Raw genomic sequence first — 12,146 nt, 5'->3', positions numbered from 1 at the left:
CAGCATCTCCTGTTCTCAGTCCCCTGTCCATAAACTTTTTAGAATCATTCCAGTCTCTGTGTATATTTTCTTTTGAGGGGGAAAGGTGTCCCAGATTCTGAATGAGTCACGGCCCCAGTCGCTCACCACATGCTTCCCAGCTCCCACAGTTCATGGATTCTTGTCCTGTCTCTCACTCTGATGCTCCCTCACATCTTGGAGGTCCCTAGGGTTGCTCCTAACCCATTGTGTCCGGTGGGATTTGGGAGCCATCACTTCCATCCCTAGCCTTGGGCTCCCTGCTTCCCAATGTTTGGATGTTTCCCAGCTTGCTGACTGTGACCTTGGGCAAATCGCTTGCCACTACAGCCCCAGTTCCCTCATCTGCAGCGTAGGAAGGGTAATTCCCACCCCTGAAAATTGTTGAGGGTTAAACAAAACATGCCTGCAAGACACCACGATTCGTGCCCTATAGCTAGTAAGTGTTCTGTTAAGTTGTGGTTACTTCCAGTCTTCGGTTCTCACAGCCCCTCCTCCTCTGGCGCTGGGAGCCTCCGTCTCCCTGAGGTGAGAACAAGTCTGTAGGCTTCCGGAGCGGATTAGTTTTGGGCGTCACTTAATCCGGGTGGCCCTTCCGTAATCAGAGTCCCTTGCACACACCTGCACAAGAGGCCGGGGCTCACAGAGGCTGCGGGATGGAGCTGGGTGCGGGAGCCAAGCTGCTGCTGCTGCTGCTGTGGGCGACATGCCGCAGACATGCTAGCGCAGATGGTCTGGGCGGCTACACGTCGGTCATCAGGGTGACCAACGGGGGCCCCTGGGGCGACTGGGCCTGGCCCGAGATGTGTCCTGAGGGATTCTTCGCCAGAGGCTTCTCACTCAAGGTAGGGGCTCGGGCCTAGGTCTCGGAGGAGACCTCAGAGCCGAGGATGTGGTCTTCTGACTCGTCCTCACTCCTCTTCTTGCCGACGCCCAGGTGGAGCCCCCACAAGGCGCTCTTGGAGACGACACCGCTCTGAACGGGATCCGGCTGCACTGCGTGGGGCGGAATGCGGCGCTCGACACTCACGTGGTGGAATCGGAGTCTGGAAGGTGGGGGGCCGGGGCCGAGGATCCTCTAGGGTGGGGGTACGCCCCTTACCCTCCGCCACACACCCCCTCCTGGCAGGCAGGTTCCCCCAGAGCTGTGGGGCAGTTCAGACCTGGGAAGCGGGTGGAAGACCTCCCCTCCGCACCCCGGGGGAGGTCAGGTGACTGGAGCACCTGGTGGGAAGCCCCGAGGTCTGGGTCCAGCTGGAGGTGGGCAGGGGGCGCCCGCGGAGCCCGCTCGTCTTTGCTCCCCTCGCAGGTGGGGCGCGTGGAGGGAGCCCCTGTGGTGTCCCGGCGGCGGCTTCCTCGTGGCTTTCTCGCTCCGCGTGGAGGTCCCTGTGACCCCCGGGGACAACACGGCTGCGAACAACGTGCGCTTCCGCTGCTCCGACGGCACGGAGCTGCAGGGGCCCGGCCTGACCTGGGGCAAATTTGGAGGCTGGAGTGAGCCGTGCCCTAAAGGCTTGTGCGGCTTGCAGACCAAGATCCAGCGGCCCGAAGGCCTCCTTGATGACACCGCCCTAAACGACGCGCGCTTTTTCTGCTGCCGCAGTTGATACCATTGCCCCCCTCTCCCTCCCAAGCCTAGTCTTACCTCTGGTATTAAAGCTTCTCTGTCTTGGCTTTGGTCTGGCTTGTGCTAGGGGTGGGAAACTGCGTCTCTCCGTCTTCCTAACCTAGCACTGGGCCAGGCCCACATTCGGGTTTGGTCTCAGGAGTCCGTAGCAGCCTCCTGAAAGTTACCAACCCATAGTTCAGAAAATACACACTTAAGCACAATTTTGTGTACAAGTTCAAGAAGTCTCTGCAGACATGTCGTCTCCAATAAGAGTCCAGGCTCTTTCCTTTCTGAACCACCAGTGACCTTACATTAAGAAACTTCTACCAAATTAGGAAGTGACAATACTATAAAGTCGTAAGTCTTCATTTTCTAGAGCATAAGAGGCTAACATGTCTTTCCCATAGTTTTCCTTTTGCCCCCTACACAACTCAGTAGCTTTTCTATATACTGAGTCCCATTTAGGGCCTTTGTCCTTGCTGTTCTCTCTTCCTGACCCGGCTGTCCAGATAGCTAGCCCATCCACCAGAGTTCAGCTTCAATTTCACATTCTCGGACTTTATCTTATTTTAAAAAAGTGCACTCATCATTTAAAAAGTGCTTATCACCAACTGAAATACTCTATTGCTTCTTTTAAAAATTGCCCATCTTCCACACCTGGAATGTTAAATTCTTTTAAGAGCTCAGAACTTGCTTGTCTTGTTTACACTGTATTTCCAGCGCACCAATAGCGCAGTAACTATTTATTAAGAAAATAACAAGCGGGGTGTAAGGGCCCCAAACAAGAGAGCTCCAAGCCCCGATGTATCTGGAGGCCTTCCAGCATTCCTTGTATAGAGCACAGTCTGAGACCGGGAGGAGGGCTCTAAATAGTTTATTCCAGGGACGGGGGAGGGCCAGGCGGGCGTCCAGGAGCGACGGACCAGGTCGGTGGAGCCTCAGTGGGGGGCGCCCTGCGGAAAACAGAAAGTGAGGACGCAGCTAGGGAGCAAACAGGTTTCCTAGACAGCTCCATCCCACGCCGTCCCACCTCTTTCTTCCTGCAATCGCCACAGAAGACACCAATGGTCGCGTTCACCAGCTGCAGCCCACACAGCAAGATCTCCAGGCACGAGGCGGCCACCAGCAGCGAGAAGAGAGTCACGTTCCAGTAGACAATACCAGGCGGCTGCACGCACAAGCTCCACTGCGTGCGGTTGTACAGATAAGAGCCCCTGCGGGCGGGGCGGGGCCCCGTGAGAGGAGGTCAGGCGGAGTGCCCCCGCCCCCCGCCCCGCGCACGCGCTGAGGCAGATATGGAAAGGGCTGTTTTGGCCCACGTGGAGGAAGCTCTCTCGAAGCCGAGTCCTGCCTAGGTTTCCAGGCCCACGTGGGAAAGGCAAGTAGGCAGAGGTAGAGAATGGGAGGGACGGGGCTCGAATACAGGCCAAGCCTTACAAGGTCTCTTTGAAGTGGTAATCCCAGGTGTCATTCATTAAGCATTTGGGTCCAATTCGGAGCGCAGTTCCTGATACCGAGAGGCAGTAGATGCCACCAAGCAACCCGAACGCGGAGCAAAAGATCGAGCGCAGCATCTGGATGCAGAATACGAGGAGGAGTGAGTAGCCCCCTCTCCACTCGTGTCTAGACCGCACCTGGCTCCGTCCCTCTTATAACCGCGCTCGTCTCCAGTCACGATAAAAATACATTTCTCGTCAAACCCCGGGGCTTGGAGTTGTGCTCACCCTAGGAGCCAGCGGCCGCGGAGGTTCATGGGGATTGTAGTCCCCTCTGGGCAGGCCCGCTGAAGCCTAAGATTTGCAGGTGCGAGGGAGGAGTGAGGTAGAGCCTAGGAGTCTGCAGAGGAACTCGGGAAGCTAGGAATTCTGTAGACGGGCCGTGGCTTTACGTATAGATAGTCTGAACCTGGATCTTACCCTGCAGCGATTTCCACAGCAGCCTGCACCACAACAGCCTTTGCCCCCTGCGCGGACGGCAGCAATTCCCGGACACAGTATCTATGAGAGAAGAGTCAATGTGATAGCGAGCCCCCCACGTCCCCAACTTGTATCCGTTCTTACCGCCTCCAGGAAGCTGCCTGTGATGGCCTCAGCCCTTTGGACTGCAGGAAGGCCGTATCTCTGGGGCACTGTCGAGCTCTGCTTTAATTTTTCTTTATTTCTGTGCCTATTTATATCTGTCCAGATTGTAGCCTCTAGGAGGGTAGGGCCCAATATCATTATAGCCCCTATAAACGTTCAGTAGGTGCCAACGGAACGGGAGTCAGGAGGCCTGAGTTTAATGCCAACCTTGTGCTCACTGCATACTCCATGAATTGATTCACCTCTGGGGGCCTCAGTTTTGTCCTCTGTAAAATGGGTCTGCAAGACCTACCTCCCAGGGCTGTTCTCAAGATCTTAACGGAATAACAGGTTGACGATGTCAAGATGGGCTAAGGGTAAATGCTCAGTAACTATAAAGTCCCTCAACAGCAGGTAGGAATAGTGGTGTTGGAGTGTCTGGTGAGTTGGGGTTATGGGGGAGGGTGGAGGAGCATGATAGTGAAGACTGCTGGGAAGTGTAGGAATCCCCAAGGTACAGCCCTGATCCTCTTTGTCTTTCTTTCTCCTATAGCCCCGCCCCTCTTAGGACATCAGCTGTTCCCTGTAACAGAAGTTCCCTCATAAGTCGATGCCTCCAAATTCAAACCTGCCTGAAAGACATTCCTTTCCTTCAGTGGGTCTTGAATCTGTCAGTCCTTTCTTCTTCCCCACCGTCAATCCCTAATCGCCTCCCATGAGAATGATGTGCTCAACCTCCATACTAGGTTCCTGTAGCTCTTGCCCTGTGCTCCCCCGCCACTCCATCCTACATTACTACCATCAGATTAAACTTAGTTTTCAACTGATCTTTCCCAAATCCAATCCCTTAGGGTCTCCTCAAAGAGGAACCCATCAAGACTGAATTTGAGGCAGGAATTCAAGGCTCCTGACTTTGGCTCCAGCCTTATCTTTGTTATCCCAGGCCAAGTTCTCTGAAATTCCACAGCTGTTTGGATCTTTGCTTCCTTGGGTGCCTTGTCTGAGTCTGAGCTGAGTGAGTTTAATTCCATAATAGCGTCCACAGCAGCATTACAGAAACACCTGCAGAACTGAATGAATTTTCCACCAGATGCTCCCTGCTCTCACATGTCTGACGGCAGATCTAGGGTCAGTGCTGGCCTCCTTGCTGAGCCTCTCTGGCACTTACTCGGAAGTTCCTGGATCCAGAAATCCCTGGTATTTGGAGTTACCTTTTGGATTCACCAATGTTGAATGACCTCCGCATTGGAGATGTTTACTTCTCTAGTCAAAGGGTTTGTCTCCTCTTGTTTACATTTCTTTCTCGCTTTCTGTGATCTCCTCTGATCGAAAAGAGAAGGATCATTGAAAACGCAAGAGGAAATGTGAAGGAAAAGCCGGGCTGGGCTAATAAGCTAACTCACAAATCCAAGTGCAACAAGTGTCGGATTACTGATCTAAGTTCTGCTGGGCGAACTCCTAAATCTAAGTTATTGGTGGCGGTTTGCTGCTTCCCTGTTCATGTTTTTTTTTTTTTTTTTTTTTTTTTTGCTAGCCAGCTGGATTCTCAAAGAGACATATCTGGCCTTGAAATGTTGGTTTGCTTCCTCCCTGCCTCTACTTTTGTGATAATGATGCTGCTAAAGCTGTTCCACGCCTATTGGCCGAATACCCAAAGCTTGTAATTAACCCTATAAAACCTCACGCACACATCTTGGAGGTGCTGAGAGCTTCTGAGTACAAGCCCCTCTAAGCCTGCCGGCGTAATAAGTCTGAGTATTCCAACTCTGAGTGGTGCTTGTTTCTTGCTGGCCTGTCATTTCCGTAACAGAAACACTGAGTTTATAGCTCAAATCTGTTTACTTTTCTCCATCTCCATGGCTGTTGGCCTAGTCCAAAGCCACTAACATCTCCCCTGGGCAACTGCAGTGACCTCATTCTGGGTCCACTGCTGACCTCCTGCTGTCCATTCTCCACCCAGTAGCCAGAGAGATCTTCTTAAGTCCAATAGAAAAGGGACTAACTAGAACTCAGACTTGGCTGATGGGAATGCAATTAATATAAGCACTTCAGACAACTGTTTGGCGATGTCTCTGAGCGCTGAACATTTGCATACCTTCAGAATCAACAGTTTTCCTCCTAGGTATATATTCAACAGAAATGCAATTGTGCATTCACCTAGAGACATTTACAGGAATGTTTCGAGAGCATTATTTGTAATAAACCCACACTGGGATCTCTCCAAGTGTCCCTCAACAGTAGAATGTTAAAGTAAATTGTGATCTATTCACACAATGGAACGCATAAGAAATCATAAACCACGACTATATGTAATAATGTGGATGAATCTTACAAACATAATATTGAGCTCAAGAAGCCAGACCCAGAAGTGTCCATGCTGCACGCTTCCGTTTATATAAAGTGCTTTACAGGTGAAACTAATCAACGATGTAGACGTCAGGATAGTGAAGTCGTTGTTGGTGGGGCGTTCAGGCCTGGTGGGAGGCATGTCTGGGATTCTGGTAATGACCCCTGTCTTGATCTGAGTGCCAAGTATATGGGTGTGTTCCCTTTGTAAAAATTGGCTGAGCAGTACATGAAGGAGCTAGGCATTTGTCTGTATGACGTAAATAAAAAGTTCCCCCCACAGTTTAAGAAGTTCAAAAAAAAAAAAAAAGGTAAAAAGTCCATCAGTAGTTTTCTGGGTACTTATAATAAAATTCCAGTTCCTCACTGTGCCTTTCAGGGGTGCTGTGGCCTCTGCCCACCTGAGATCTCGTCTCATTAGACCTCAGCTGCCCTGGCCGCCTGTCTGGTTGTCGCTGCGAGAGCCTGTTTCTGCCTCAGGCTTTTGCACCAGTCCCCCTGTCTGCTACGCCGAGTCCTGCTTTTTGTCATTTGGATCTCAGTTCAGACATCATGTCATCTAGGCCTTTCTTGAAAATGCTATAAAAAGTGGCCCCCCACCTTGCCCTCAAAGTTCTTTATGAGCACATCCTGCTTTGTCTTCTAGATGGGCCCTTGCTCGTGTCTTTGCACAGTGTTAACAGAGCGCAGGTTAAGGCACTAGCCTAGGCGCGCAGCAGCCAACACAACAAGCAGGGCTTACGGTCTCGCTTCCTGCTGTGTGTTTCCCTAGTGGGCTCACCGGCTTCAGGGAGAGCGGGGACCTCGCCTGTGTCCCTGTGGGGTAGCACAGACCATGTGACTACATTTGACACAGCATTCTCAAGGGTGGCAGCAAGAGGGTTGCTGGGAGTGAGCAAGTGGAGAGGGCATTGTTGGGAATCTCCCCAGAGGCAGGCTGATAAGATTGTGGCACTTTAGACTGAGGCTGGAGAAGGGGTGTGATGTGACGGAGCGTGAGTGTGTCAGCCTGGGAGGAGTGTGACGTCTCAGAGACAGTTGAAGTCAGAGCCATGGAGTGGAGTCCAACGGCCATAACGCCTTGCGGGAGGGGGAGTGGGAGAGAAGACCCGGACAGACGGACGGACGGACGGACGGGTGAGAGGGGACTGCTGAGTGACGGAGAAGAGGTCTCCCCATTTAGCTAAGGAAGGTGTGGCCAGCAAAAGAGACGCAGGTGAGGCATCCCCCGGAGAAGTTCATCAGCCAGCCATCCTGAGGAGTGGGGAACTGTACTGGGTTGATTTTTTGTCTTCATGCCATGAAGATATTAAATTCTCTGGACCTTCCCAAAAGTTCCCCTAAATGGGGAGGGGGTGGCGAATGGGGGTTAGGAAGTCCAGGAAATCTGGGTGTCCCCGTCCCCCACTCCTGCTGACAGATTCTAGTCTCCAGGAAGCCGCCAGGACCCACCCTTCTCCACCATCTGGACCCAGGTTCTGAGTTTATCCATGGCGCCCAGTGCAGAGTGGGCATCGGGAACGTGTGCTGAGAACGAATGGACATGGGGGCGGGGGAGGTGACACCAAGCTGATCTGTGACATCGCTCCCTGGCTCCAGATACTGTCATGCACCTGCCCTCCGCCGCCAAGCCCATCATTATCTTGCCCCGACAACCTCCCACACAATCAGCTGCTCCTTCTGCCTCAACGCTGGTAGCCAGTGTTCCCAGCATCTGCCAGGCAGTGGGGATGGGGGACGGGGCTTGGGGTGGGGTGGGTGCAGGTAGGACATACTCCGTACCCTGGAGGTAACTGTTTAGAGCAGCGAGGCTCCTTCCCCTCAGACATTCAGCTCAGGACCCCGGGGCTCCTCCAGAACCTCCCTTACAGAGCGCTCAGTGTTTGGGGGCAGACTGGACAGGCTCCAGGTCCCCAGCAAGCCACTGCCATCTGGCAGCTATCCTTTTCCCTCTCTCCCTCTCCCTCCTGTTCAGAACCCTGGAGAACGGCACCCAGGCCCCTGGCCTGTGCTCTCAGGCCGGCCCTCTCACCATCAGGCCCCCGCCGATGAAGCCGGCCATGAGCCAGACTTGCAAGCTGATGTGATCCTTGGTCCAGGTGGTCCTCCCGTTGGGCACCAGCAGGAGAGCGTTGGCCGTGATGCAGATCAGGGAGAGGGAGACGAGGGAGAGCCCCACAAAGCGGGCACACTTCCCCGTGCACATGGCGGAGCGTCTGGTCAGGACAGGCCGTGAGTGAAAGTGAGCCCGAGCTCCCCGGGACCCAGAGGAAAACAAGCCTCGAGCAAAGGTCGGGGAGGAGGTGCGCGCAGCTGGCAGGAGCTGATGATAAGGGACAGAGGCACCAGACAACCCGGGGCTGCTGCAAAGACACAGGCAAAGGGGAGGAGGTGGGGGAGCGAGACACCCAGAGGAAGTTGCCTGGTGTTAGTGTGTTCTTCCTCTTTTTCTGCACACACGCCTCTCCACAGGCCCTCTGTCTGCTCCTTACCTGCTCTGAGACTTAGCCAAGTCTCTCAGACTCCGTTGCCTCATCTGATGCCCCTTGGCTCTCGGTTGGTGGTGAGGATTAAATGGGACATGGAGAGAAGCATTTTGTAAACAAGGATGCCCTAAGCAGATGTACTGTGGCCTCATCATCTCTGTTAGTCCCATAGGGAAGGTTCCTCCTGGAAAATGACTAAAAAAATAGTGGTGGACTTTTGTCGTCCTTCCGTTTCTCCTTGGTCTTATTGCACCCTCCTCCTTTTGAGGCCACCCTCTGTCTCTCAGGCAGGCTCTCGACTGAGGTCTGACTGATTAAAGCATCCATCTCCCTGGCTTCCATATTTGATTCAGTGATGGCCACGTGATCCAAGCCAATCCCGTGAGAACCAATTTCTGGTTTTTGTTGTTGGCAATGTGAGGTTGAAGTCCTGTGTTTTGTCGTGGTGCTGCCGTTGCTGGTGGCATAGTGTCGCCTGCCTGCTGGAGAGTGAAGTCCATCCAGAGGAAAGAACGATCGAAACTTGGGAGAGGGACTAAGTCTTGATGACGTCATCGAACTTGTAGATCCAGCTGTGCCTGAAGCCTGATTGTTCCTTGGAAAGTTTTGATGATGGGACTCACTTTGTGTTTCCGTCAACTGCAATATAAAAAGTCTTTTCTGATACAGAGATGAGGTCACTAAGCCCTTGCTGTGGACAGGGCCTCGTGCTGGAGAGTATAGGGATTCACAGTTGCATGCATGGGACTCATATATGGGGTTCGGGAGCAAAAAAGAGAGGGAAGGCCCAAGTAGGATGTAGGATAGTGGTGCCCTTGGAGAGATGAGGGTGGCAGGAAGTTCTGGGGGGCTTCAGAGAGCACGTGATGAGGGTATCACGCAGGAAGTGATGTCCAGGTAGTGGCCTCTGAGGTAGCTTGTCCCAGCAGCCCTCTCAAACGGCTACAGAGACATGGAAAACGGTGAGTGCTTACAGCTCAAATTGAGTGCCAAAATCTGGGAGGGACTCCTCCTGTTGATAAGACAGAGGAGCCGGACAGAAAAATGTACGAGGAAGTTATTCCTTGAATCAGAGGATATCTGAAAAAAGGAAATGCTTGGCATCTCCCTGGTCCTGACACATAGACAGTTACTGTGGTAACCGATGTTTGGTTTTGCCCCTGTTGTATCGTTTATTGTTTTATATTTTCTTCCATGTTGTTTCTGATGTCTCTTTCCCTTAAATTTTCTCTCTCTTTTTATGAAAGTTTTTACATCCTCCTGTGTTTTATTTATTTTATTTTTTTTATTGGAGTACAGTCAGTTTATAATGTTGTATCAGTTTCTGGTGTACAGCATCATGCCTCAGTCATACATAGACATGTATTCATTTTCATACTCTTTTTCATTACAGATTACTACAAGACATTGAATACAGTTCCCTGTGCTATACAGAAGACACTTCTTGTGTATCTATTTTATATATAGTAGTTAGTATGTGCAAATCTTGAACTCCCAATTTATCCCTTCCTATCCCTTCTGTGTTTTAGATGGCATGGTTTAAATCCTGGTAGTGGTTGCTTGTAAGTGTCGCAAAAATATTCTTTAACTTGTCACCTTGCCTCTTTCTGAGAAACCTCAGACTGCCTGTCATCCCAGAAGCCTTCTTTGAGGGGTTCTGTACAGACGGTTTATGATGCTTAGCTTTATGGCTTATGGCTACCTGACCATCTGATCCTGTGATAAAGATTGAACTATTTGCTCCAATTCATAAATCCCTCCTGCCCTTTGCTATATCATTTTGTAGCCTCTCCCACTAGAGGTATATTCTACCTCCCACCCTATGGGCACAGTGGAAGGTGGGCAGAATTGGCAATATTCCTGTTCTGGGCCTCAGTCTCAAGAGGCTTTGTGTGTTGCTACTTGACATCTTGTGCCCCATCGTTGCCATGGAGAAACATGCCCGAGTTAGCCCACTGGTAAAAGGAAGGCATAAGGTACAAGGAAAAGCCCCTGATCAGATCCCAGCCCACATCAAGTGACTTTCAACAAATCCATATACGTTTGGGTGAAGTAAATGCCTGTCTTTGTAAGTCAGTAAGACTTTGTGGGATTTTTTGTTCCACAGCAGTAGCTGACTGACACAGACCTCATTATCCGGGCCACAGCTGATTGATCCAAGAATGATTAGCTGAGCAAAAGCAGACATGAAACCGGAAACCTGTGAGGTAGCTTGAGGTGAAAACTCACCCAACAGAGGAACCCTCACTGAATGATGACTGATCAACATATTGGATCATCATTCTTAGGAAAGGTGACTACAGACCACCTGAGAGAGTCATTAGAACTGAGGGAAGTATGAAAGCAGTGCTTGAAAAAAAACCGTGAGGCAACTGAAACAGTAAATAAGCAGAAGCCATGAGAAGAGAATTGTGTAGAATACAGTTATTCAAAAACAGCACAGGAGAAGGAAGCACATGGACTGGGGAGTAGAGGTGGAGAGCCTGGGTCCAGGTAAGGCGATGAGGAGAGGTTCTGCAGAGTCACCAGAAGTGATGTTGAGTTACCTGAGCAGCTGTGATGCCCGCGTAGCAACCTTCCCACTGTGGGCCTGAGGAGGGGATCCAGCCATTGTCCCGATGGACCCGGAGTAGGGCCAAGAGCAAAGTGCATATTCTTCTCACGTTCAGCGATCCTGAGTCTGAGAGGTGGTACTACTTTTCAAGCTAATTAAAGAGAGAAAAGAAAAGTTGTGTGTGGGGATGGCCCACAGATATTCATTTATATTATATTTTCTACACTTCTGTGTACATGAAATAATGTTAGTAGTGTTAATGACACCAGGGGGATTCTGAAAATTTTCCCCAAAACAAGTTAAGAGGCACATCGTCCTGAGGACTGAAAGAAAGAGAACTCTTGAGAAATATTTACTGTAGGATTCAGGTGGAATTTTCAGGAAGGGTTTCACTATACTCTCCTGGAAGGAAGAGCAGAGGACATTAAGGAAGAAAAGGCTGAGATGAGAAGGCACCAGCGTCTTTTTGAAGGAGAAGAAGGAGAATTTCTTGGAAACTCAAAATGCACAGAGTGCTGAAGCTCACGTTGGCAGCACCGAAGAAGAGAACTCAAAGTGAGACCAAGTGGGTGAGGGATACAGAGGACAGACTTGAGCAAAATTCACAGGAAAAGGACCAAAAGACTAGGAAAAAAAAAAAAAAAAAAAGGACCAGCAATGAAAGCAGCAGAAGGGAAGGTGACAGGGAGAACAGAGAGGAAAGGGAAGGAATCCAGCTGCTCCCAAAGACCAGAACAGGGCTGGTGGAAGCGTCCCCACAGATAACAGATCTGTGCTGGGAGAAGGCTTCCCTGGGCATACATTCACTTGAGTTAGCAGCCTGGAGGGCATCCTGTATCCCAGGTGAAGTATGAAAAGTGAGCTGAACCTAGATCCATCCTGACAAAACGTGTGACTTAAAGGAAACATCTCAACAAAGTTAAAAGGCTTCCTAAAAAGGAACAGAAGTCTGTCTGACTTGAGGCTTCTCTGTAGCACTAAACATCCAGAAGACAACGGCGCAATGTCTTTAGTTATGACAGTGAAAAAAAGCCATGACTCAATTACTGTATATATATTCAAGTTACGTTCTG

General features: G+C 50.9%; 2 protein-coding genes across 2 annotated transcripts; one reads left to right on the top strand and one right to left on the bottom strand.

The window, feature by feature from the left end:
* The first annotated feature begins 608 nt into the window (after positions 1-608).
* On the top strand, positions 609-1,692 carry LOC105072081 (vitelline membrane outer layer protein 1 homolog). The gene is made up of 3 exons (XM_010958899.3): positions 609-863; positions 956-1,071; positions 1,328-1,692. The coding sequence occupies exons 1-3, from the start codon at positions 675-677 to the stop codon at positions 1,623-1,625; spliced, it is 603 nt and encodes a 200-aa protein (XP_010957201.1). The 5' UTR covers positions 609-674; the 3' UTR covers positions 1,626-1,692.
* A 793-nt stretch (positions 1,693-2,485) lies between these two features.
* Positions 2,486-8,404, bottom strand: LOC105072084 (transmembrane 4 L6 family member 5). The gene is made up of 5 exons (XM_010958904.3): positions 8,066-8,404; positions 3,544-3,624; positions 3,065-3,201; positions 2,658-2,841; positions 2,486-2,580 (listed from the first exon to the last, which is right to left on the bottom strand). The coding sequence occupies exons 1-5, from the start codon at positions 8,237-8,239 to the stop codon at positions 2,566-2,568; spliced, it is 591 nt and encodes a 196-aa protein (XP_010957206.1). The 5' UTR covers positions 8,240-8,404; the 3' UTR covers positions 2,486-2,565.
* Between the last annotated feature and the right edge of the window lie 3,742 nt (positions 8,405-12,146).

This window comes from Camelus bactrianus, chromosome 16 (assembly GCF_048773025.1).
Source record: "Camelus bactrianus isolate YW-2024 breed Bactrian camel chromosome 16, ASM4877302v1, whole genome shotgun sequence".
NCBI lineage: Eukaryota > Metazoa > Chordata > Mammalia > Artiodactyla > Camelidae > Camelus > Camelus bactrianus.
Note: the sequence above shows the minus strand (reverse complement) of the source record. Positions and strands in the feature narration are given on the sequence as shown.

Coding starts and splice junctions, on each gene's coding strand:
- LOC105072084 (XM_010958904.3), bottom strand. CDS start 8,239: ATGTGCACGGGGAAGTGTGCCCGCTTTGTGGGGCTCTCCCTCGTCTCC. Junction 3,202..3,543: donor GCTGTGGAAATCGCTGCAGG/GTAAGATCCAGG, acceptor TTCTGCATCCAG/ATGCTGCGCTCGATCTTTTG. Junction 2,842..3,064: donor TACCACTTCAAAGAGACCTT/GTAAGGCTTGGC, acceptor CCCCGCCCGCAG/GGGCTCTTATCTGTACAACC.
- LOC105072081 (XM_010958899.3), top strand. CDS start 675: ATGGAGCTGGGTGCGGGAGCCAAGCTGCTGCTGCTGCTGCTGTGGGCG. Junction 864..955: donor CCAGAGGCTTCTCACTCAAG/GTAGGGGCTCGG, acceptor GCCGACGCCCAG/GTGGAGCCCCCACAAGGCGC. Junction 1,072..1,327: donor GTGGAATCGGAGTCTGGAAG/GTGGGGGGCCGG, acceptor CTCCCCTCGCAG/GTGGGGCGCGTGGAGGGAGC.